The sequence below is a fragment of the Hemitrygon akajei genome, chromosome 8, assembly GCF_048418815.1.
Source record: "Hemitrygon akajei chromosome 8, sHemAka1.3, whole genome shotgun sequence".
NCBI lineage: Eukaryota > Metazoa > Chordata > Chondrichthyes > Myliobatiformes > Dasyatidae > Hemitrygon > Hemitrygon akajei.
Window position 1 is genome coordinate 135698590 of NC_133131.1, and position 25403 is coordinate 135723992.

Sequence of the window (25403 nt, forward strand, 5' to 3'; positions counted from 1 at the left end):
CGGAAGATTGGTTTGTGTGATGTGCTGGGCTATGTTCACGATCTTCTGCAGGTTCTTCTGGTCTTGGACAGGACAACTTCCATACCAGGTTGTGATGCACCCTAGAAGAATGCTTTCTATGGTGCATCTATAAAAATTAGTGAGGGTTTTAGGGGACAGGCCAAATTTCTTAAGCTTTCTCAGAAAGTAAAGGCGCTGGTGGGCCTTCTTGGCAGTGGACTCTGCTTGGTTAGTCCAAGTCAGGTCATTTGTGATATTCACCCTGAGGAACTTAAAGCTTTTGACATGTTCCACCCGCGCACCACCGATGTAGATGGGGTCGTGCAGTCCGCTACTCCTTCTGAAGTCAACAACCAATTCCTTCGTCTTGCTGATGTTGAGGGATAGGTTATTGTCTTCGCACCATGCCACCAGATTCTTAATTTCCTCTCTGTACTCAAACTCATCATTACCCGAGATACAGACTACAATTGTGGTGTCATCAGCAAACTTATATATTGAGTTTAATCACCCAGACCTTGGGCTGTTCCCCATTGTCAGACCTGGGCCCTGCCATTTCAATATGCTCACGAACCCGGGCCCCTCTGCCTCAAATTGGCCTGTACTCAACCTTTCCATTTCAGCCCGGCAATTAAATCACTCAAAACCTCGAGTCTTTCCTCACTCTCGGGCCACTCTGCTTGTCCCATACCGGACTCATGAGGTACTGGTGAGACATCATTTGGAGTACTGTGAGCAGTTCTAGGACCTCAGCAGGTGAGGCAGCATCTGGAAATAATAAGCAGTCGACGTTTCGGGCTGAGACCTTTTTTCAGGGATCTCGGCCTGAGACTTTGACTGTTTATTTATTTCCATAGATGAGGGATGAATGGGATATTTGAATTCCTATGGCACTTTATGCATGAAGTGAAGGGCTTTACGTGAAGTGGTGCTAATCGCCCCACCATACACGATGCTTCCCTCAGCTTCCTCTCCTTAACCTTCTGCATTTTTTTTACATTTTCTGCTCTAAGAAATTCCTATTTCACCAAGATTTTGGCACCTATTCTAATATTTCTTTACAATCTCATTGTTATATAATGCTCCTTCTATAAAACTCCTTGGTCTATTGAGACTCATAGAGCCACACAGTATGGATGCAGGCTTTTCAACCCATCCAGTCCCTTCTAACCACAAGGACCACCCAGGCAATCCCAATTTCCTGCATTTGGCCCATATCCTTCTGGGCCCTAACTCTCCCTGCACCTATCCAAATGCAACTTAAGTGTTACATTTGTACCTGCCTCAACCACTTCCTCTGGCAACTCATTCAAAATGCTCTCCCTATCTGGAGAAGTTGCCCCTCAGGTCCCTGTTAAATCTTTCCCCTCTCACTCTAGCTTTGAACTTTCCTACCTCTGAGAAAATATTGTTACCATTCACCTTTTCTATGCCCCTCATAATTTTAAATATTCTGTATGGTTGTTCCTTATTCTCCGACATTCCAAGGAATAAAGACCTAGTCTTGCCAACCTATCCTTCCTATAATTCATATAATAGCAGCTCACAGAAACACAGTGACTTCTCCAGCTCTCAAAAGTGCCGCTAGTTTTAAATTCCTAATCTTTCAAAGTTTCTAGACAGGGGATTTCAGTCAACCAAAGCTCCGCAAATACAGCACTACTGAACTCTTAGACAAAGTTACATTTAATCTGTCGACAGCAGTGTTAATAGCAGTGCTCAATAGACTCGGGATTCTACAGACAGCAGACCCAGCGACAGTGACCTGGCCTAGGCGACTCAGCCCAGCGAGCAGTGCGAGAGGAAACAGGAACATGGCAAATGAGCCAGGGCACTGGCTAGGCTGAGATCTAACCCAACGAGGCACTAGATAACAAAATGGGCGCACTGAGACTGAGAGTGAACATGCAGAAAGAGACGAGAAACTGCTGCATTCTGGTTTTCACCAAAACGTGGCTGAACAACAACATGCTGTACTTCCTAACCAACAGACTTCAGACGGTGAGGATGCACCAGCACTCCTCCCTCCTCATCGTCCTAAACTCGGGTGCACCCAAGCCCATTGCTGTACTCTCTGCTCACACGTGACTGCACGGCCAAGCACCCAAGCGATCGGATTGTCAGGTCTGCCTCTGACACAACAGTCATGGGACTCATCACCAACGACTATGAGACAGCCTACTGAGAGCAGGTGGAAGAGCTCAAGGCCCTGTGTTAGGCAAATAAAGTCAAAAAGACAAAGGAGATGGTTATCCACTTCAGGAGAACTTGCACCACTCACCCCTCTGTATATTGGAGACACAGTTGTGAGCAGTTACAAACTCCAGGGAGAGCTCATCTCACACAACCCTTCATGGTTCTGGAACACATTCACACAATTAGGAAAGCACAGAATCAGAATCTGGCATACATTGTGAAATTTGTTGCTTTGCAGCAACAGTACATTGCAATACATAATAATAAACAACTATAAATTGCAATAAAAATATATACAGCGGATTCTGGTTAATTTGGACCATCAGTTGATCAGGGCACCGCTTATCTAGGACAAAAATAAATCAAGAAAATAGCTGGGATTCCCTCTGTTTATTTGGGACATCATGCCATTTAATTCAGGCAGGAGACCATTGTCAAACGTTTTCTAACTAGCGTCAGTCATATGCATGTCGTGTGGCCGTTAGACCCTGCACCATGCTTAGAGCAAGCAGTTTTTAAATAGAGTAGTTTGTTTCCAAAAAGCAGTAAATGTTGTCATTGATAATTGGTGAGAATAAATGATAAGACAATTCAGAACTGTTTTGCTTAATGTGGTGTCAAGTATTCATATTTGGAAATGCCAAAACACAGCCAGGAGTGAAAATGAAATGATTTCACTACTTCAACTATTTAGGCACTGCAAAGAATTTGAAGGTGTCAATAATCATCTCGAATATAATTTTTGGTCCCCACTGGACACTCAGCTCTTACCTGAGGCTCCGAGTAGCTGTTTGCAAGCGACAGCAGCTACAACTCAGTACACCACTTCGACAGGTGGGCTAAACCAGGTGAAAGCAGCCATCATGTCCCATATCCCGGTGAGGTACGGACATGCCTGTCCTCACATGCACTGTCAGTTCCAGCTACAGAGAGATCTAACGGCCAGGAAGGTGATTTTGCAACATTACATGGAGATGCATGGAAGGAGACGTGGTCATCCACTGCAGCCAGGGAAGATCCCAGTTGTGACGTCTCTTCATACCAGAACCCGAATTTCCGAGTTCAAAGGATGTGGAACTGCCTCAGTACAGCAGTTTTTCCACTTTAAAAACTCACCCGCAGAGATTTCCTGTCATCATTGGATACAACAAGCAACCATCGGTAGTATTGGTAGTGTTCTAATTTGTTCTGTATTTCATTTTAAAACATAATTAGTTACTCAGTTACTCAGGTTGGAGGAACAACACCTTATATACCGGCTGGGTAGCCTCCAACCTGATGGCATGAACATTGACTTCTCTAACTTCCGTTAATGCCCCTCCTCCCCTTCTTACCCCATCCCTGATATATTTAGTTGTTTGCCTGTTCTCCATCTCCCTCTGGTGCTTCCCCCCCCCCCTTTCTTTCTCCTGAGGCCTCCCGTCCCATGATCCTTTCCCTTCTCCAGCTCTGTATCACTTTCGCCAATCACCTTTCCAGCTCTTAGCTTCATCCCACCCCCTCCGGTCTTCTCCTATCATTTCGCATTTCCCCCTCCCCCCACTAATTTCAAATCTCTTACTATCTTTCCTTTCGGTTAGTCCTGATGAAGTGTCTCGGCCCGAAACGTCGACAGCGCTTCTCCCTGTAGATGCTGCCTGGCCTGCTGTGTTCTACCAGCATTTTGTGTGTGTTGTTGTTTAAACAGTAGTTTGTTTCTTTTATACTTTTTAACTATTTCCATGAAACTGCCACGACATTTGAGTAGGTTACATGGTTGGCACAACATTGTGGGGTGAAGGGCCTGTAACGTGCTGTAGATTTCTATGTTCTATGTATATTGGACAGCCATTTAATTGGGCCAAAATATGCTGGTCTAATGTGTGCTAATTAACTGGACTGCACTGTTTATGAAAAATAAGTTAAATTAAATAAGTAGTGCTAAACAAGAAGAAAGAATAGCAAGATAGTGTTTGTGGATTCATTGTCCATTCAGAAATCTGATGGCAGAGGGGAAGAAGCTGTTCCTGAATCATTGAGTGTGTGTCTTCAGGCTCCTGTACCTCCTCCTTGAATGTGGCAATGAGAAGTGGGCATGTGTTGGGTGATGGGGGTCCTTAATGACAGATGGCGCCTTTTTGTGGCATCACCTTTCAAAGGTGTCCTCGATGCTCGGGAGTTTAGTGCCTATGATGGAGCTGGCTGATCTTACAAACTTCTGCAGCTTTTTCCGATCCTGTGCAGTGGCCCTTCCATACCAGACGGTGACACAACCTGTTAAAATTCCTCATCGTACAGCTATAGAAATTTACAAGAGTTTTTGGTGACATACCAATTCTCCTCAAACTCCTAACAGAACAGGACCCAGCAGGGAGGAGGCTATGTAGCATCTGAGCCAGGACCACCAGACTCAAAAATTAGTTACTCTCCCCAAGAAGTCAGATTGATCAACACCTCCACCCACTAACCCATCCCTCCACAACCCCCACCACCACTACTTTGTCATTTCCTATCAGCAATGTTATGTACAGACACTCCTGTGCCTAGCATCATTTTATGGACATACACTCAATCTATGTATATGAGCAGCATATATATTTATGTTTATTGTTTATGCATTCACCACACTGTCTACACATGACACTGCTTTCAGTGATAACATTCTTTATTGCTAACAGCTCTTCCTGATTTTGTGTCATTTACAAACTTACTGATCAAGCCTTGTGCATTCACATCCAAAATCATTTATATAAATAGCAAATAACAAGGTCCCAGTACAAACCCCTTGCAGCACACCACTAGCCATCAGCCTCCATTTTGAAAAACAACCTTTTACCATCACCCTGCATTTAACTACATGCTGCATGGATGTATTTCATTGCTTCCTGAGACTTGACTATTTGTGTTTAGCTCGTTACTGTCACCCAAGGTGATATATTGTCCCTTACAGCCACCATTTTCCTGTGAGGTATGGAAATGGAAGCTGAATTTAGGATTTTCCTTTAGTCAGTCCATGAATAATTTTCTTCCTTTCCCAGACTGGGATTTCATGAAAGGAAAGCTCTGGAAGTTACAATTCCTTGTGGGAACTGTAGAGTCTGATTAAAAACAAATACTTTTGTATAATTTCCAATCTCCACATAATGTATTAATATTAAATCATTTTATTCATTCTAATTGTATTTTAACTGTTTCACTCAATTAGAAATAACATGGAAAGGCAATATGTTTTCCCCAACAGAAAACTTGCTTAATTGGATTAGTGTATTATTGCATTTCCTTTCATCCCTTCTGAAAGTCCAGGATTGCAGACACAGAACTTGATAAAGGAATGTAATAATTTAACACGAATGTAAGCTTAAATTACCGTCATCTGTCAAAGCATCATTGTGTCTGTTATGAATCTAATTATTAAAGAAAGCAATGATATTAAACACAGCGAATAAATTTAATGCAGACAATGAGTTGGTAAATAGGGAGCAGAGACAAATCAGTACTGAATGAACAATGACAAACCCAAGAATGGTGTGGTTGAGATGTAAACTGAAGATAGCTATCCACTTTCTCAGGATTGAGGATAACTTGTTTCCCTTCCAGTCCGCTGAGCTTTGGTACAACTCATAAAGCTAATAATTTTGTGACAAGTGGTACAGTAAGTGCTTTAAATGAGTGGGTAGTTTGGGAGATGGTACACTCCTTTTACCCTTTGCACTGTGCTTCTGTGTGCTCCCAATACACGGGATTGAGGTTGTCAGTAATCTCGACAGGTTCCCAGACATCAGTGCAGATGTTCCATTCTTTTCAAGGAAACTTTGAGTTTTTGGCTGTCCTTGAATCATTTGATCTGCTCTCCCAGTAACTTGTTCCTGTGAGAGATTTTGGAATCAGTCAGCCATGATCGAGTGACCAAACCGATTTGATGGACCAATTGGTTTAATTCTGCTCCTATGTCTTATGGCCTCTTTAAATAGAGTGACAGTTTCAGAAGTACATTATTGACTCCATGACAACATGGCCTGACTGGATGTATTTAGAGCATCAACACTGGGGATCTTGGCCTGGGACAGAATTCTGATCATAGTTTATTTATTTTACCAGTTGTTTTGGAAAGTCTTAAAGAGGATATCTGCCCACTGCTTTGTGCTACTTGCTGTAGGTTACCCAGGATTCAAAAGCATACTGGAGAAGAGCAATCACAACTTCCAATAGAATGTATTTGTGATTTGAATCTTTAAAACCCTTGGTGCACTGAAAGCCATAACTGGCATCACTCCAATCTTTGTTGTCAATGTGCAGATGATTCAAATCTACATTTACATTCAGAAGCCAATATTAAGCTATTGTTGCAAGGGAGGGCCTGGGGACGAACCCAAGTGCAGAACATAGGCGCGGAGATAGGGTCGAGAGATGCGAGCTCAATGGTGAGCGTAGAACAGATAACCAGATCTTGACTCGAAGACGAGGTTTTCGTAGAATCTCTAGAGAATGGAGCGGGGCTTAGAACTAACAGTCATAAGGGATCAGGAAACAAGGTTAATGCTCACTGGAATTGACCAACGAACTGGTGACCCATGGCTGTGACACTAGAGTTCTTATCCTTTATTCTCTGATGGGAACTAGGCGTGCTGTAATTAATGGAACTAGCAGCAATTGGGGATCAGACGACAGGAATTAAGGCATAATCAAGGAGATAGGAGCGAGATGGGGGACAGCCAGATGGGACTATGACAGTAACCCTCCCCCCCACCCCAACAGAAGCCTCCAGGCAATCCCCCAGGCTTATCTGGATGGTCCTGTAGGAAGTCACGGATGAGAGAAGGATCCAGGATGAAGGAGCGGGGAACCCAGGAACGTTCCTCTGGACCATATCCTTCCCAGTCGACCAGGTATTGGAGGCCCCTGCCCTGACAACGCACATCCAGTAGCCGCTGAATGGTGTACGCTGGGTAGTTGTCGATGATTTGGGTGGGTGGAGGAGTTTCAGTCGGAGGGCACAAGGGGCTGACAGAAACTGTTTTTAATTGGGAAATGTGAAATGTAGGGTGGATGTGCATAGATTTAGGTAGTTTAAGTTGCACTGCTGTGGGGTTGATGATACTTTTGACCTCGAAAGGTCCCAGGAAGCAAGCAGCGAGCTTCTTCAGCTCATTCTTGAGAGGAATGTCTTTAGAAAAGAGCCACACCTTCTGCCCAGGTCGCTACTCAGGTGCAGGAGTCCGATTGCGGTCTGCTGAGCGGAGCAGGGCTATGCATGTGTCTTCCCAGACCTTGCGGCACCAGCCGATATGGGCCTGAACAGACGGCACCACAATCTCTTCTTGAACGGGAAACAGCGGGGGTTGGTACCCAAGGGAGCATTCAAAAGGAGATCTTCTGGTGGCAGTACTAACCAGAGAGTTGTGGGCGTGCTCTACCCACGCGAGGTGGTCACTCCAGGTAGATGGGTTGTCGATTGTTATGCAACGTAGCACCGCCTCCATATCCTGGTTGACCCGTTCCGTTTGTCCGTTTGTCTGAGGATGGAAGCCAGATCATAGGCTAACTGAGGCACCCAGGGCTTGACAAAAGGACTTCTGCACCTGTGAGATGAATTGGGGACCCCGATCGGAGATGATATCCGCAGGAATTCCATGGAGGTGGATGTCATGGTGGACGAGAAGGTCTGTGGTCTCCTGAGCAGAAGGGAGATTAGGGAGGGCTACAAAGTGCACAGTCTTGGAAAACCGGTCTACCACGGTCAGTACGGTGGTGTTTCCCTGTGAAGGGGGTAGTCCCGTGACAAAATCTAGGGCTTTGTGTGACCAAGGACAAGTAGGAACAGGTGGGGGATGAAGTAATCCAGCAGGTGGGAGGCTTTTCTGTGGGCAGAGACAGAACATGCAGAGACATAGGAGTGGGTATCCACCTCCATGGAAGGCCACCAACAGTGTCTTTTCAGGAGGGACAGTGTCTGATCACTCCCGGGATAGCAGGCGAACCAAGATGTGTGCCTGAGATCGACCAGAATTGAGCACATAAAGGTGGTTAGCGGGTCCATTTGCTGGGGTTGGGGTCATCCCGTTGGGCCTCTTTTACTATGGACTCGATTTCCCGTGTGAGGGCTGCCGCCTCACAGGATGGTGGGAGGGTTGACCCCGGGCTGGAAAGGTCCTCCTTGGAATTGTATTGCCAGGACAGCGCATCAGGCTTCCCGTTCTTGTACCCAGACAGTAAGTGAGAGTAAACTTGAATTGGTGAAAAAATTGGCGCCTGTTAGCCATGGGCACCTGCATGGGTCCCAGTTATGCCTGCCTTTTTGTTGGCTTTGTGGAACAGTCCATGTTCCAAGTCTATACAGGTATCCATCCCCCTCTTTTCCTTCGCTACATCGACGACCGCATTGGCGCTGCCTCCTGCACGCATGCTGAGCTCGTCGACTTCATTAACTTTGCCTCCAACTTTCACCCTGCCCTCAAATTTACCTGGTCCATTTCCGACACCTCCCTCCCCTTTCTTGATCTTTCTGTCTCCATCTCTGGAGACGGCCTATCTACTGATATCTACTATAAGCCTACAGACTCTCACAGCTACCTGGACTATTCCTCTTCCCACCCTGTCTCTTGCAAAAATGCTATCCCCTTCTCACAATTCCTCCGTCTCCACCGCATTTGCTTTCAGGATGAGGCTTTTCATTCCAGGACGAAGGAGATGTCTTCCTTTATTAAACAAAGGGGCTTCCCTTCGTCCACCATCAACTCTGCTCTCAAACGCATCTCTCCCATTTCCCGCACATCTGCCCTCACCCCATCCACCTGCCACCCCACTCGGGATAGGTTTCCCCTTGTCCTTACCTACCACCCCACCAGCCTCCGGGTCCAATGTATAATTCTCCGTAACTTCTGCCACCTCCAATGGGATCCCACTACCAAACACATCTTTCCCTCCCCCCCCTCTTTCTGCTTTTCGCAGGGATCGCTCCCTACGTGACTCCCTTGTCCACCCGTTCCCCCCCCCCCCCATCCCTTCCCACCGATCTCCCTCCTGGCACTTGTCCTTGTAAGTGGAACAAGTGCTACACCTGCCCTTACACTTCCTCCCTCACCACCATTCAGGGCCCCAGACAGTCCTTCCAGGTGAGGCGACACTTCACCTGTGAGTTGGCTGGTGTGGTATACTGCGTCCGGTGCTCCCGGTGTGGCCTTTTATATATTGGTGAGACCCAACGCAGACTGGGAGACTGTTTCGCTGAACACCTACGCTCGGTCCGCCAGAAAAAGCAGGATCTCCCAGTGGCCACACATTTTAATTCCACATCCCATTCCCCTTCTGATATGTCTATCCATGGCCTCCTCTACTGTCAAAATGAATCCAAACTCAGGTTGGAGGAACAACACCTTATATACCAGCTGGGTAGCCTCCAACCTGATGGCATGAACATTGACTTCTCTAACTTCCGTTAATGCCCCTCCTCCCCTTCTTACCCCATCCCTGATATATTTAGTTGTTTGCCTGTTCTCCATCTCCCTCTGGTGCTTCCCCCCCCCCCCCCACTTTCTTTCTCCCGAGGCCTCCCGTCCCATGATCCTTTCCCTTCTCCAGCTCTGTATCACTTTCACCAATCACCTTTCCAGCTCTTAGCCTCATCCCACCCCCTCCGGTCTTCTCCTATCATTTCGCATTTCCCCCTCCCCCCACTACTTTCAAATCTCTTACTATCTTTCCTTTCGGTTAGTCCTGACGAAGGGTCTCGGCCTGAAACGTCGACAGTGCTTCTCCTATAGATGCTGCCTGGCCTGCTGTGTTCCACCAGCATTTTGTGTGTGTTGTGGGCTTGGCAAGAGTTCAAGCGTTTGGCAGTTTGGATATATGCGAGGTTCTTATGATCGGTCCAGACGATAAACGGGTGTTCCGCACCCTCCAGCCAGTGCCTCCATCCCTCCAACGCCAGTTTGACCGCCAGTAGCTCCTGGTTCCCCATGTCGTAATTTCATTCAGCGGGAGACAGCTGGCAAGAAAAGAAGGCACAGGGATGAACCTTCTTGTCAGAACTTGAACGTTGGGACAGAACTGCTCCCACCCTGGAATCGGAGGTGTCAAACCCCACAACAAATTGACAGAAGGGATCCGGTTGGACCAGGATGGGAGCAGCCATGAAACGCCTCTTCAGTTCAGCGAATGCTGAGTCGGCCTCGGAGTCCCTAAGAAATGGTGTTGAAGGTGAGGTAAGTCGGGTAAGGGACACCACCACCCGACTGTAATCCCTGATAAACCGGCAATAGAAGTTCGCAAACCCCAGAATTTGCTGAAGTTGCTTGCAGGTCGTGGGTCTGGTCCACTCCACCACTGCCATGATCTTCTCGGGATCTGCCCTCACTTGCCCGCTCTCAATGATGTAGCCCAAGAGGTTGACCGAAGGGACGTGGAATTCACACTTCTCCACCTTCACGAATAACTTGTTCTCCCACAGTCTCTGTAGGACTTGACGGACATGATGAATGTGTTTCTGGAGGCTGCTGGAGAATATTAAGATGCTATTTAGATAGACGAACACAAAGGGGTTAATAAAGTTTCTCAGCACATCATTAACCAGGGCTTGAAAAACGGCGGGACACTGGTGAGGCCAAACGGCATGACTAGGTATTCAAAGTGACCTTGTGGTGTACTAAATGCTGTCTTCCACTTGTCTTATCCTGACTAGATGGTAGGCGCTTCAAAGGTCCAACTTCGAGAAGATGGTGGCTTCGTGAAGTGGTTCTAATACTGAGTTAATGAGGGGCAGTGGGTACTTGTTTTAACGGTGATGTTGTTAAGGCCTCGGTAATCGATACAGGGACATAGCGACAAATCCTTCTTATCTACAAGGAAGAAACCTGAGCCCACTGGGGAGGATGAAGGTCAAATAATGCCCGTCACGAGGGACTCACTATTGTATTTCTCCATGGCTTCTCACTCAGGCAAGGACGAGTTATATAAGTGACCTGTGGGTAACAAGGCCCCGATGAGAAGGTGGATAGCGCAATCATACAGGCGGTGTGGAGGCAGGGAAAGAGCCCGTTGTTTGCTGTCCCAGGTCGTGGTATTCTACGGGAACTCTGGACGTTGGGGGGTTGGGGAGGGGTTCCAAAACAGGTGAGGTGGTGGTAGCCTCCCTAGGGGATCGGGCCAGCTGCAGACAGGTGGCATGGCAAAATGGGCTCCAGCTGGCTATCCTCCCAGTAGACTTGGTGGTTCAACCAGGGGTATCCCAGAACAAAAGGGGCTCCAGGAGACTGGATTAAATTAAATTATACCTGCTCTCGATAGTTTCCAGACAAAATCAAGGTCAGGGGTGGCATACAGTGGGTGACCCGAGCTCCCGTCCAGTGCCCGGGCCTCCAGAGGGGTACTCCCGAGGAATTCCAGCCCGGGAGGCTATGTCCTCATCCAACAGATTTCCCTCGGCACCGGAGTCCACCAAGGCCGATAGAGACATGGATTGTTGGAGGTAGTTCATGGTAGCCTGGATCTGCATCCGGATTTGGGGGACTGAAGGGAGCGTGATCTGGCTCACCGTAGTGGGAACAGTCGGAGCAGGAGTTATGCTAGGATCAGAAGGGGGAGAGAGGTTAGGGCTGGTTGAAGATCGTAAAACAAGCCGTGGGGTGACCCGAGGAGTGGGGCGACCGGTTTTCTCTCTCTGACACTCTCGAAGTCAGTTATCTAACCCGGTGGCTAGTGGGACCAAAGAGTCCAGGCTGTTAGCGTCATCCCTCACCGCTAATTCATCTTTTCACAGAGACCCTGTCGAAATACTTCCCGTAGAGCCTCGTCATTCCACCCCGAGTCAGCCGCTAATGTTCGGAACTCTATGGAGTATTCTGCTACACTCCGTTAGCCCTGACGGAGAGTCAGTAGGTGTTTAGCGGCGTCCTTACCACGAATGAGATGTTCAAAAACCTTCCTCATTTCGGAGACGAAGGTGGAGAAGGAGGAGCAGATCTCTGCCTGGTTGTCCCAGATCACGGTGGCCCATCCTAAGGCATCCCCTTGCAACAACCCCATGATGTTTGCTATCTTCGATCTGTCAGTGGTGTACATACATGGCTGTTGCTCAAAAACCAAGGAGCATTGCAGTAAGAAATCCCAGCATTTCCCTTGGTCCCCAGCGTAGGGTTCCGTTTTGGGTACGTGCGGCTCTCCTGGTGATTGTGTTGTCATCCCAGGCAGAGCGGGTTGGTCAGACTTGGATCTTGGAAGGGACGGAGTAAGGGGAGCAGACACCCAGTTGAGCACGAAGGTTTTCCATGACCTCTCTGAGCAGTTGATCGTGGACGCCCAGTAGGGAGCCCCGGCTGGCGAGGGCCTGTTTAGGAGGTTCGTGTCCGCTGGGTTCATTCTTGGCCAGTTCGTTCTGTTGCAAGGGAGGGCCTGGGGACGAACCCAAGTGCAGGACACAGGCATGGAGGCAGGGTAGAAAGGCACTAGCACAGTCGCAAACGTGGAACAGATAACCAGGGGAGTCTGGACTTGAAGACAAGGTTTTTGTAGAATCTCTAGAGAATGGAGCAGGGCTTGGAACTAACAGTCATAAGGGATCAAGAAACAAGGTTAACACTCACTAGAATCGACCAACGAACTGGCAACCCATGACTGTGATGCCAGAGTTCTTATCCTCTATTCTCTGATGGAAACCAGGTGTGCTGTAATTAATGGAGCTAGCAGCAAACGTGAATCAGATGATGGGAATTGAGGCACAATCAAGGAGATAGAAGCGAGATGGGGGATAGCCAGACAGGACCATGACAGCTATGGTTGACTCCCTCAGTGAAACATATGATAGAGACCCATGTTCAAAACCAACTTTATGTGTTTTATGTGTGGAATTTGCACATTTTCCTGTGCCTATATGGGTGCTCCAGTTTCATCCCTCAATCCTCATGCAGGGGAGAGGAGTTTGCCAGAATTGATTGGAAAAGAACACTGGCCAGGATGATGGCAGAGCAACATTAGCTGGAATTTCTGGAAACAATTCAGAAGGCACAGGCTAATATACATCCCAAAGAGGAGGAAGTATTCTAAAGGCAGGACTAACAAGAAAAGTCAAAGCCAACAAAAAAGTCGAAGAGAGGACATATAATTGAGCAAAAATTAGTGCAAAGTTAGAGGACTGGGAAGCTTTTGAATACCAATAGTAGGCAACTAAAAAGTTATTAAGAAGGTAAAGATGGAATATGAATGTAAGCTAGCCAATAATATTAAAAAGGATACCAGAAGTTTCTTCAGATATATAAAACGTAAAAGAGAGGCAAGAGTGGATATCGGACAACTGGAAAACAATGCTGGAGAGGTAGTAATGGGGGACAAGGAAATTGCAGGTGAACTGAGTAAATATTTTGCAGCAACCTTCATTGAGGAAGAAACCAGCAGAATGGTGGAAGTTCAAGGTGTCAGATGTCATGACACGTGTGAAGTTACCATTACTAGGGAGCAGCATCTTGGGAAACAGATGGTCTAAACAGTTTTGGTCCCCTAATCTGAGGAAAGACATTCTTGTCATAGAGGGAATACAGAGAAGGTTCACCAGATTGATTCCTGGGATGGCAGGACTTTGATATGAAGAAAGACCGGATCGACTAGGCTTATACTCACTGGAATTTAGAAGATTGAGGGGGGATCTTATTGAAACATATAAAATTCTAAAGGGATTGGACAGGCTAGATGCAGGAAGATTGTTTCCGATGTTGGGGAAGTCCAGAACGAGGGGTCACAGTTTAAGGATAAAGGGGAAGCCTTTTAGGACCGAGATGAGGAAAACCTTCTTCACACAGAGAGTGGTGAATCTGTGGAATTTTCTGCCACAGGAAACAGTTGAGGCCAGTTCATTGGCTATATTTAAGAGGAAGTTAGATATGGCCCTTGTGGCTAAAGGGATCAGGGGGTATGGAGAGAAAGCAGGTACAGGGTTCTGAGTTGGATGATCAGCCATGATCATACTGAATGGCAGTGCAGGCTCGAAGGGCCGAATGGCCTACTCCTGCACCTATTTTCTATGTTTCTATGTTTCTAAAAGTAGATAAGTCACCTGGACCGGATGGTGTACACCTCAGAGTTCTGAAAGAGGTGGCTGAAGAGTCATTAGTAATGATCTTTCAAGAATCACTAGATTCTGGAGTGGTTCTAGAAGACCGGAAAATTGCAAATATCACTCACTCTTCAAGAAGGGAGAGAGGCAGAAGAAAGGAAACTATAGAGCAGTTAGTCTGACCTCAGTGACTGAGAAGATGTTGGAGTCGATTGTTAAAGATATGGTTTTGTGGTACTTGACACATAAGAAAATTGGCCGTAGTCAGCACAGGAAAATCTTGCCTGAAAAATAGTCCGGAATTCTTTGAAGAAATAGCAAGCAGGATAGATGAAAAAAATCAATTGATGTTGTGTACTTGGATTTTCAGAAGGCCTTTGACAAGGTGCCATATATGAGGCTGCTAAGGAAGCTACGAGTCCATGGTGTTGCAGGGAAGATTATAGCATGGATGAAGTATTGGCTGATTGGCAGGAGACAAAGAGTGGGAATAAAGGGAGCCTTTTCAGGTTGGCTGGTGGTGACTAGAAATGTTCCACATGGGTCAGTGTTGGGACCAATTCTTTTTACTTTATATGTCAATGATTTAGACAATGGAATTGATGGCTTTGTTGTAAAGTTTGCAGACCTTATGAAGATAGGTGGAGGAACAGGTAGTTTTGAGGAAGTAGAGAGACTACAGAAGGGCCTAGACAGATTAGGAGAATTGGCAAAGAAATGGCAGATGGAATACAGTTTCGGGAAGTGTATGGTCATGCACTTTGGTAGAAGAAATGAAGGGGTTGACTATTTTCTAAATGGAAAGAAAATACAATAATTGAAGCAGAAAGGGATTTTGGAGTCTTTGTACTGGTTTCCCTAAAGGTTAATTTTCAGGTTGAGTCTGTGGTGAACAAGGCAAATGCGATGTTAGCATGCATTTCAAGAGAACTAGAATATATAAGCAAGGATTTAATGTTGAGACTTTAGGAAGCCCTGGTAAGGCCTCATTTGGAGTATTGTGAACAGTTCTGGGCCCCTTATCTTGGAGAGGATTTGCTGAAACTGGAGAGGGTTCATAGGGTGTTCAGAAAAAAATGATTCCAGAATTGAATGGCTTGTCACATGAAAAGTGATTGATGGTTCTGGGCCTATATTCACTAGAACTCAGAAGAATGAGGAGTGACCTCATTAGATCCTATTGAAAGGTCAATAGTAGAGTGGATGTGGAGAGGATGTTTCCAATGTTGGGAGAGCCTAAGACCAAAAGACACAGCCTCAGAATAGAGGGGCATCCTTTCAGAATGACAATGGGGAAGAATTTCTTCAGCCAGCGAGTGGTGAATCTGTGGAATTCTTTGCCACAGACAGCTGTGAAAGCCAAATCCTTTTGAATATTTAAGGCAGAAGTTGGAAGATTCTTGATTGGTCAGGGCACGAAGCAATATGGGAGAAGGCAGGAGTTTTAGGCTGAGAGGATGGCCCAAAGGGTGTAATGCTGTTCCTATAGCTTATGGTCTTATACCATAGCTGTACTAGCTATAAATTGCTCCTAATGTAGGTGGAAGGCACAGAAGAATTGGATATAGGTATTGTAGTAAAAATAATGTTAATGAAACAGCCAAATATTGCAGGATTATCCATGTATCTCTTGACACATGGTCACAAGGTGGTATTGACAAAGACCTGGAGCAGTAGGTGAATATTTTATAATAAATTACTTCACCTGTTCATAATACTTACAGAATATTTTATAGTGAATTACTTTATTTATTCACAATGCATCACAAGACTGATGAGTTGCATCATACATGACCATAAATAACAACTTTAGTAGCTTTCTTTTGTGTGACACAGTGGCATGACAGTTCGCATTATGCTGTTACAGTACCAGCGATCACTGAATGGGGTTCAATTCCTGCGCTGCCTGTAGGGAATTTGTTCATTCTCACATGACCATACAGGTTTCCTCCTGCATTGCAAGGACATACTGTTAGGATTAGTGAGTTAAATGCCGTGTTGACACCTACAGCCTGCTCAGCACAATTGATGCAAATGATGCATTTCACTCTACGTTTCAATGCACAGTACATGTGACATATAAAGTTAATTTTCTCTTTACATCAATTAGCAAAGGGCATATTTAATATGGTCAATATATAACAAGGGAAATCAAAACCAGAAATAGAGTATTTTAAATTAATAACTTGTTCACAAACAATTCTTGTTTATCAAGCTCACTCAAAAAATATTTTATTTCCAGTATGTACAGTACTTTTGTTATACCAGACTCAAACAATAATAGAGCATTTAGCCAAGGCAGAGCTAAAGTTTAGATATAGAACAAAATGTCTGAAAGGGCCAGGTGGAAGATGAGGCTCAAAGAGGAATAGGACCAAGTAGGTCAGGATCAGGTCCAATTTCTAACAAGGTACTAGACTAATCTGGAGAGGTATGAATTGCAAAATGTGATCCTCAATTCCAGTTTCTTTGTGAGGAACTTTTACAATCGCATGCTTTAAATTTATTAGGGAAACAATGTTTTCATCACTTCGAAAATATATGTGTTCAAGAAAATTTTGTTAGAAAGTTAACTTTTTTTTTCCATTTCTTCAGGTCCCAATAAAGTAAGTGAGCAGAAACAGCAAAGAACGCCTAGGAGGACTCAGCCACCAAAGACTGTAAATACACCTGAAGACAACACATACTACAACATCATTCATGTAAGTCAATGACCCGCTGATCTATGTGTTCAGATCTAGTTAGGGCTTCCATTAAAGTTGCAAGCCATCATGGTCACAATACAATCAGGTGATAGAATTCTGAATTTTCCACTCTGAAAGGTATTATGTTATATATTTGCAATATTTAAAATTAAACTAAATTCTTGATGGAAAAATCCGCTTTTACTGGACTTCCTTTGGGCCATGAGGAAAAGCAGCAATTCTTTCAGGCCATTAAACCACCCAGGAGACAATCTCTATCCAGCAGAACATCCTTGCAATTTAAACACCCCTGTATTTTCAAACTCAAATTCTACTGTTGACTCCACAAGTATCCCAGCCAATAGTGAAACCACTCTTGGAATAAACTTATCCCTTCAGCTTGAACCAAACCATGGATTTGGGTGTAGTTGTAAATTATATAAAGTGGGTTGAAGGAAGAATTCTTTTCTTGCTCAGAGTGTGTCAGAGGTCTTGAAATTTACAACCTGAAATGCAAAACCATAGTCCCTGGATATGAATTTGACCTACTGGGCAATGAATCATGTGTTGGAAAGCTTCTTTTTTATTGGCATGAATGCAGTGGGCAGAATGACTCCTTATGATTCCATCAACCATCCAGTGAGCATTCCTAGTTAGCAAACAGCCCCATGCAAACTCGTTCTCCCTCCATGATAACCATCACCCACCTAATCCTGAAATCCTATGACCCAACCATGCCCTCATTTGCTCTTTTCTCAACCAATCTGCCTACTTTTTCTTCTTGGCTTTGGCTTTAAAAAGCAGGTTGCCTATGTGAATGATCTTAGGAATGTCATTCAAGTCAACTAAGGGTAGGAACTCCATTTATAAAGTCCTGAAGTTAATTTCTGCAGGATATTTGGAAAAGTAAACATTCATCTGCATGTCCCAACCTTGCACAACCATTATCTTATGCATAGAAGTTGCCTCTCAGGTATACACCAGGGAATGATGCTAAATTTGGCCTCTTGTGCCACACAACACATACGAAAGAGGTTGAGATTTATGCCCAAGTCCTTCATCACCCTACTTATCATTGTCAGCTAATCGAGTGTCCAGAGAATATGCTACAAAATAAAACATTTTCACCGTGAAAAGATCCATTTACCACCTAAATGTATGTACAAACCCCATACTGACTATCTAAGCTATTTGCAAGAACCAAGATTTAATATTAGCCTAAGGACTTTACACAGTGTAATGTTCATTGAACAAAATATATGCTCGAAGGATTTAAAGTCACTTTGGCTTAAAGCAAAGTGTATATTTAGATATTTTTGATTTAAGTGATTGCAAGAAAACTTAACAAAAGCAGCTGTGTGCTAAAGGGAACAAAATCCCTTATATGGTTACCTCTCATAACCTTAAAGAAATGTAGTGTTAACTGTCTTTTTGTAACAATACAACAGTATTAGACAACTGACATCTTATTCAGTAATCATTATAATGACCTTTATTATCTCACAATACCAAAATCCTTGTCTTGTGTCAGCACATGAATGTCATGACGATACATAATGGAACATCAGATAAGGAGAAACAGGTGTATGGACACTGCAAGCAATCCTTGGGTTATTAGACTCGTCCCACCAGCTGCCTTTGTCTGCATGGTTAAAGCCAAAATTTGAAAGTTTTTTAAAATCTCTTGGTAAATTGAACCTTGTATCCCAGCATCACTACTTCTCAGTTTGATATGATATAATAAATCACAAGCCAAGACGTGAAATAGTGATGTAGGATGCTGGAAATAGGGGTGATATAAGAGGAAACAGCATCTATAAGGAGAAGCACTGTCGCCGTTGCGGGCCGAGACCCTTCATCAGGACTAACTGAAAGGAGAGATACTAAGAGATTTGAAAGTAGTGGGGGGAGGGGGAAATGTGAAATGATAGGAGAAGACCGGAGGGGGTGGGATGAAGCTAAGAGTCTTCTCTAACTTCCGTTAATGCCCCTCCTCCCCTTCTTACCCCATCCCTGATATATTTAGTTGTTTGTTTTTTTTCTCTCTCTCTGCCCATCACCCTGCCTGTTCTCCACCTCCCTCTGGTGCTTCCCCCTCCCCCTTTCTTTCTCCAGAGGCCTCCCGGCCCATGATCCTTTCCCTTCTCCAGCTCTGTATCACTTCCGCCAATCACCTTTCCAGCTCTTAACTTCATCCCACCCCCTCCGGTCTTCTCCTATCATTTCGCATTTCCCCCTTCCCCCCACTACTTTCAAATCTCTTAGTGTCTCTCCATTCAGTTAGTCCTGACGAAGGATCTCGGCCCGAAACATTGACAGTGCTTCTCCTATAGATGTTGCCTGGCCTGCTGTGTTCCACCAGCATTTTGTGTGTGTTGTTTGAATTTCCAGCATCTGCAGATTTCCTCGTGTTTGATATAAGAGGAAATGCTTTTAAAATGCTCATGACTTTTACAGATTTCTCTATGTATATTATTCAGAAGCTTAACTAGTTTTCTCCAATTTTCAGACTTTCAAAAGGTAGAACTTAATCAGAACTTCAATATTGATTTTCTGGATTGATGACTGTGGGTGCAAGCACTGAACCATTAATAAATAACTCAACAATTTGACCATTGATGTCAATACTAATGTTCATATTCACAAGGATACTTAAGATGCTAGATGGAATTTTCTCATAAGTAAGCACACCAAATCAGATTTACCAATCAGAATATTTTTCCTCAAAGGACCTCAGGACGAAACCTGTGACACAAAAGATCACTCAGTGCAGCTACATTCCTATTGCAGGCTTTTTTCAGTTCTTGCCATTACTAGAGCAATTTGATCTATCCGTACTGTCCAGTGAATCTTGAACACTTTTGTAGGTAGACTGCTAAGGACCAGTCTACTTTACAACTGCAATCTATAATCAACACTCCAGCAAAAAGTTCTACTGTACATCACTTAGTCCAAAACTCCAAGAAAATAAGACATTGGAGCAGAATGAGGCATTCAGCCTATTGAGTCCACTCTGCCATTCCATCATTACTGATTTATTATCCCTCTCAACCCCTCTCTCATGCCCTCTCCCTGTAACCTTTCATGTCCTTACTAATCAAGAACCTATCAACTTTTGCTTTCAATGTACCCGGTGGGTTGGGCTCCACAGCCATCTGTGTCAATAAATTTCACAGATTCATCACCCTCTGGCTAAAAAAGTTCCTCCTTATCTCTAGTCTAAAGGGATGTCACTCCATTCTGAGTCTGTGCCCTCTGGTCCCATTATAGAGACCATCCTCTCCATGTCCACTCTTTAGGCCTTTCAATACTAAATAGGTTTCAATGAGATCCCACTTCATTCTTCTAAACTCCAGTGAATATAGACCCAGATCCATCAAATGCTCCTCAAACATTAACCCTCTCTTTCTGAAGATTAGTCTTGTGACCCTCCTCTGGACCCTCTCTCCAAAGCCAGCACATACCTTCTCAGAAAAGTGGCCCAAAACTATTCACAATACTCCAAGTACAGTCTGACCAATGCTTTATAAAGGCCTTGTGTTACATCCTTGTTTTTTATATTCTACTACTCTCGAAATGAATGCTATCATTGCATTTGCCTTCCTTACAACCAACACAAACTGCAAGTTATCCTCTAGGGAATCTTGTAAGGATACTCGAGTCCTTTTGCACCTCTGATTTTTCAATTTTCTCCCCATTTAGAAAATAGTCTTCACTTGTATTCCTTCTACCGAAGTGCATGACCATACAATTCCCTATGCTATATTCCAACTGCCACTTCTTTGTTCAATCTCCCAGTCTGTCTAAATTCTTCGGCAGACACCCTGCTTCTCAACACTACCTGCCCCTCCGCCTTTTGTCATAGAAATGAACAATGTTTAATCACCTTCCTGAGCTGCTGTAAAATTGATGGGGGCTTTAGAACATTGCATGGAAAGATCCCACTCAAGTTTGGTAAGGTTCCCACAATGAATTGTAAAAGTAACAAATAACTTCATTCTAACTCAGATGCAAACCAAGATAGAGACAAACTTAAAAATAGCTCTGACCTTTTCTTTTAATATTTTACTAGTAATTACACCGCTTGTGTAGGGCAGAAACTATGTTATGAGAATTTGATATCTGAAAAGATTAGCTTTATTGGACTCTGATTAGCAGTGCTGCCATATAGTGGTTTGCATAATTAGATCACTGAAGACAGATTTTTGATCTCTGCTGCTTAAGCATTATGAAGTATTGATCAGCAGGTGAAAATTAGAGAAGAAAATCTGCAGAGGAGGACTCCATGAACGTGCTGGCACCACTCCACCAATATTGACTCCCAGTGCCCCACCTCATCATTACCTGATAACCTTTAGTAGCAGGGAAAATAGAAGAGTACGGGTTCCTAAACTGTAGCAGCTATTGCAAGATCTGGATTTACGAAACAAAAATAGAAAATGATGCAGATAGTCAACACAAACCCTCTTCAAACTGGGAAAGTTCTGTATGGACCCATGAGACTCCCTACAGCTTGCTTCTGATTTCACTTAACTGAGGCAATGAGTAATAAGCAGATCTAAAGCCATTTCTATCCTTCTATACATCAGCAGAGATGCAACACTATTACAAATGATTTTTAATGTTTCTTTTTAAACAGAGGTCAGTGCAGGATGGAAAGAGAAGACCCCGGAGAGACAGGTAATTGCTCACTTTCTTCCAGACTAACTTAACTCAAAGCAAAAAAAAAACAAGTAAGAATTTTGCTTTTGCTCCAGATTATATTAACTGGAGCCTTAGTTCACATCCTGTTATCTGAGGGACAATGACTCCTTTTGCCTTTGACGGTGGAACTGTAAATATGTTGGTTTATATAGTAGTCTTCATTGTGAGGTATATGTTAAATGTGCAATGGTGGCAGACCAAATCCTAGTGCACACGAGGCCCAAGGCATTGTGAGGGCAGAGTAGAGTAACGGTGCGTCAATTGGAGTGCAGGGAATAAGTCCAATGGTTAGCACAGGACGTGAGACACGAGCACCGAATCTGGATACCCAATACAAGATGCAATAATAAATTGTTTTTTAACTCAAAAGCCAATTTTTTTTAACCTGCAAGCTAAGCTCAAAACTGAACTCCAGAAGAAAGGAATTGCTTACGTTAGTTTTCATGAAAAATTGCTGAGGAAGTTCTCACTCTCACAGTTAAGTGATGCTCCTGAATGCCCATACTGACTTAGGGCCATTCATGCGAAACTGACGTTTGTGGAAGCATCTCTCAGATGTGCATTGGTACACACATATCCTGTCACTTTAGAGCATTAGTGGGTACAAAACCAAATTTATAGACTTTGGAATAGATGCAGTTAGTGCTGGACCTTGCTGAATCTCCAACTTTCCTACAAATACTATTATGTAGCACCCACGAGTGTTCTATGGTGTTTACATTTACAACATAGACGTTTCTATTTTGCAACTCTTATCAAACGTCATCATCAGTTCTTTTTCCCTTTGCTACATGCTGTGCCATTTCCTCTCGAATTTACACAAATAATAGGAATGCACACTGCTAATTGTTCGGTGACCCAGGGTTCATGTCACATTCCTGCCGTTCTCCCCATGTGCGAGTTCATACAAAGGCATAAAAGCAAGCAAGCTTCCATCAGGAACACACAGCGGATGAACACCAGCACATTTCTCCCACACAGCTAAACACAAGGCTCACAAAGGCCAGATATCAGCATGGGGGAACTGACACAGTTAATCGGAGTTGTATTTTTAGAAATTGCAGTTCTATTTAATGAGTTTAGTGAGCTCATGGAACATGATGTTCCCTAAATACTTAGCATTTTTTTCCTAAAATCTAAGTATGGATTCTAAATTCCATTCAGAATAAATATAAGGTTTTCATCAATTAAACATATTCATATAGTATTTTGAAATTTGCAATAGTTTCCAATATTAAAATAGTCCAGTGACAATCCCTCTGCCGAAGTAAGAGAATAAGGTTGATTCTGTTTGTTCAATTTGTTGCCCTCTGTGAATAAAGTGAAATGTAATGTTTGCCATCTGCAGTGAAGCTGCGAAACTATTGGCAAATAAATTGTCCATATTCGGAGGTCTGTGTTAACCGTGGCCCAAGGCATCATGTGCAATAGAACAAATCTTGCACATTTAATTAACATGGAGACCTTTAGAGTGAGTAGGTTCAGGGAAATAACCCAAGAAAGGGAGTCACGGACATCAAAAAGAGATGAAGTACATCAATTTCAGTTTACAGTTCCATATTTACTCCTTCCTCATTCTAGGACCAGAGGGCACGGCTGCAGAATAGAAGGACATCCCTTTAGAACAGAGATGAGGAGGAATTTCTTTAGCCAGAGGGTGGTGAATCGGTGGATCCATTGCCATAGACGGCTGTGAAGTCCAAGTCATTGGGTATATTTAAAGTGCAGGTTGATAGGTTCTTGATCAGTAAGGGTGTCCAAGGTCACTGGAAGAAGACAGGGGAATACAGTTGAGAGGAATAATATATCAGCCATGATGGAATGGTGGAGAAAACCTGATGGGCCAAATAGTCTAATTCTGCTCCAATGTCTTATGATCTATGACATCTCCCATTGTCATTCTGACTGACACTGGAAGAAGAGCCAATCAGAAGAAATATCTGAGGTCAGTCAAAACAAATCAAAACTCTCAAGATATGAAATGGAGAAAAATGAGACAAAATAAGCAAAATATAAGCTTACTTTTTAATTAATGGATTTCTAATTATCTATCTTAGAATTATCATTATTCTTCAAAAGAACATCAGAACTGTAACATTTAATGAACAATCAACAATATGCTGGGCAGTTATAGAAACACAAAATCAATAAAGGGATTGTGTGTGTCTGGTAATTGTTGAATACAAAGTGTTTTAAATGTAAATGTATTCTGCTTAACTCTATTTCATTGAAAATGAGTGCTTGTAGGATGATAAATTTACTTTGATTTTAATTTTTTTCGTGATTGCTAGCTGATAACATAAAAGTTGATAACATTTGCTAGCTCACCACCATCAGCATTTGCTAGCCTCCAAACAGGCAATGATGCAAGGGTACTGTGTTAAATTTCCTCTCGTTTTACCCAATGATGCATCTTGCCTCTACCCACACAGAAAAAAATTTATGGTACTAGCATGCAGTGTTTTCCATTCCAATCATTAATTATCTGGTGTTTACTTGAGTGAGGATGGTAAATTGCTATTTGCATTATGGTGGTGGATCTCAACCACTCCATTCTGCTCCAGGAAACAAAATATGCATAACTACTGTACATTAGCCATGCTATATGAACCATTCTCTTATTTCCATTCCATAGTTTTCAGTCTGTCAGAACAGATAACAAACAACTGACTCACATTTTGCATCATTGTCAAATTCAATTTGATCCCCATTTGCTCATTCCATATTGTGTGATTAACCCTGGTTAAAATTCTAAACAGTTAGATCATTTTACAATCCTACTTCTAATTGTTTGCTTCACTTATTCAAGTGTGTGCATTAGCTCTGCCCTGGGGAAGCAGTGAAATCCAATGTGATGAATGAAGCAAATTAAATAAGGTGTTTTAATTACAGTTAATATGCTCATTATTTTCTTTATAGCCAAGTGAAGTTGCTGGACGAAGATGATCGCTACTACGGAGAAATTGCTCCTGGTGATTCCACGACCAAGGATAACACTAAAACAACAGGGAAAATTTCTTCATCACAGCCCAGATCCACAAACCCCACCCACTCCAACAGGTAGACCTACATACGTAGTGAAAACAATTGTCACAACTGTGAAAATATAAAATTCCTTTAACATGGCCAATAGTGAGAAACCAAGTCTAATGTCAGATTTGTCCCCGCTAAAATTCTTATCCAGGTCCCAAGTCTACACTTCCTTCAATTTCACTATTCTGTACAATTTACTGGCAATCCAAATCAGAAGACTTATTTTGACTCGGTAACCTCAATTTCCCCAACCGCAACAGGGCCAAGAAGGTATTAAAATCTTTTCGCCATTTCCTTATTTAGTCAGGACTTCTATTCATAGTTCACCAGAAATTAAGCTACACTTCCATTAGCTACAGGCGAAGGAAAGTGTTTGTTCGACATAAATTTGGCTACAGTATAGATTAGAAGATAAACTCGGGTGTAGATGAAGAGATCCCAAAGCCATAGCAAATAGTTATCTTTCTGGAACAAGACTTGCTCCTTGGTGTTTACATGACTAACATTGGCCAGTCTATCTGTGAGCTCCTCCTTCCCTACAATCAGTTGCTTCAACCTACCCTATTGGGCTAACTTACCTGTTATCTGGATTAGGTTCCAGGAAACAGATATTGCCACTGTTCAAAGCCATCAACATACATGCAGGAGGATGCCCAGTCAGGGTGTGAGCTTACTGTCAGCAACACAGTGAGATGTGGGATTCAAGCTGAACACAGTAGTAGGAATTCTATTCACTGCTTGTCTAGTTATTGCCTGGAATTGATACC

At 43.6% G+C, this 25403-nt stretch overlaps 1 protein-coding gene across 1 annotated transcript in view; it reads left to right on the forward strand.

Annotated features, from left to right (window-relative positions):
* Positions 1–25403, forward strand: part of myo3a (myosin IIIA) — a 404249-nt gene that overhangs the window by 337710 nt on the left and 41136 nt on the right. The window contains exons 32-34 of the mRNA XM_073055309.1: positions 16811–16917; positions 21539–21579; positions 24523–24663. Of these exons, the coding sequence (XP_072911410.1) occupies positions 16811–16917; positions 21539–21579; positions 24523–24663 (289 nt within the window). The remainder of the gene's footprint in view (positions 1–16810; positions 16918–21538; positions 21580–24522; positions 24664–25403) is intronic.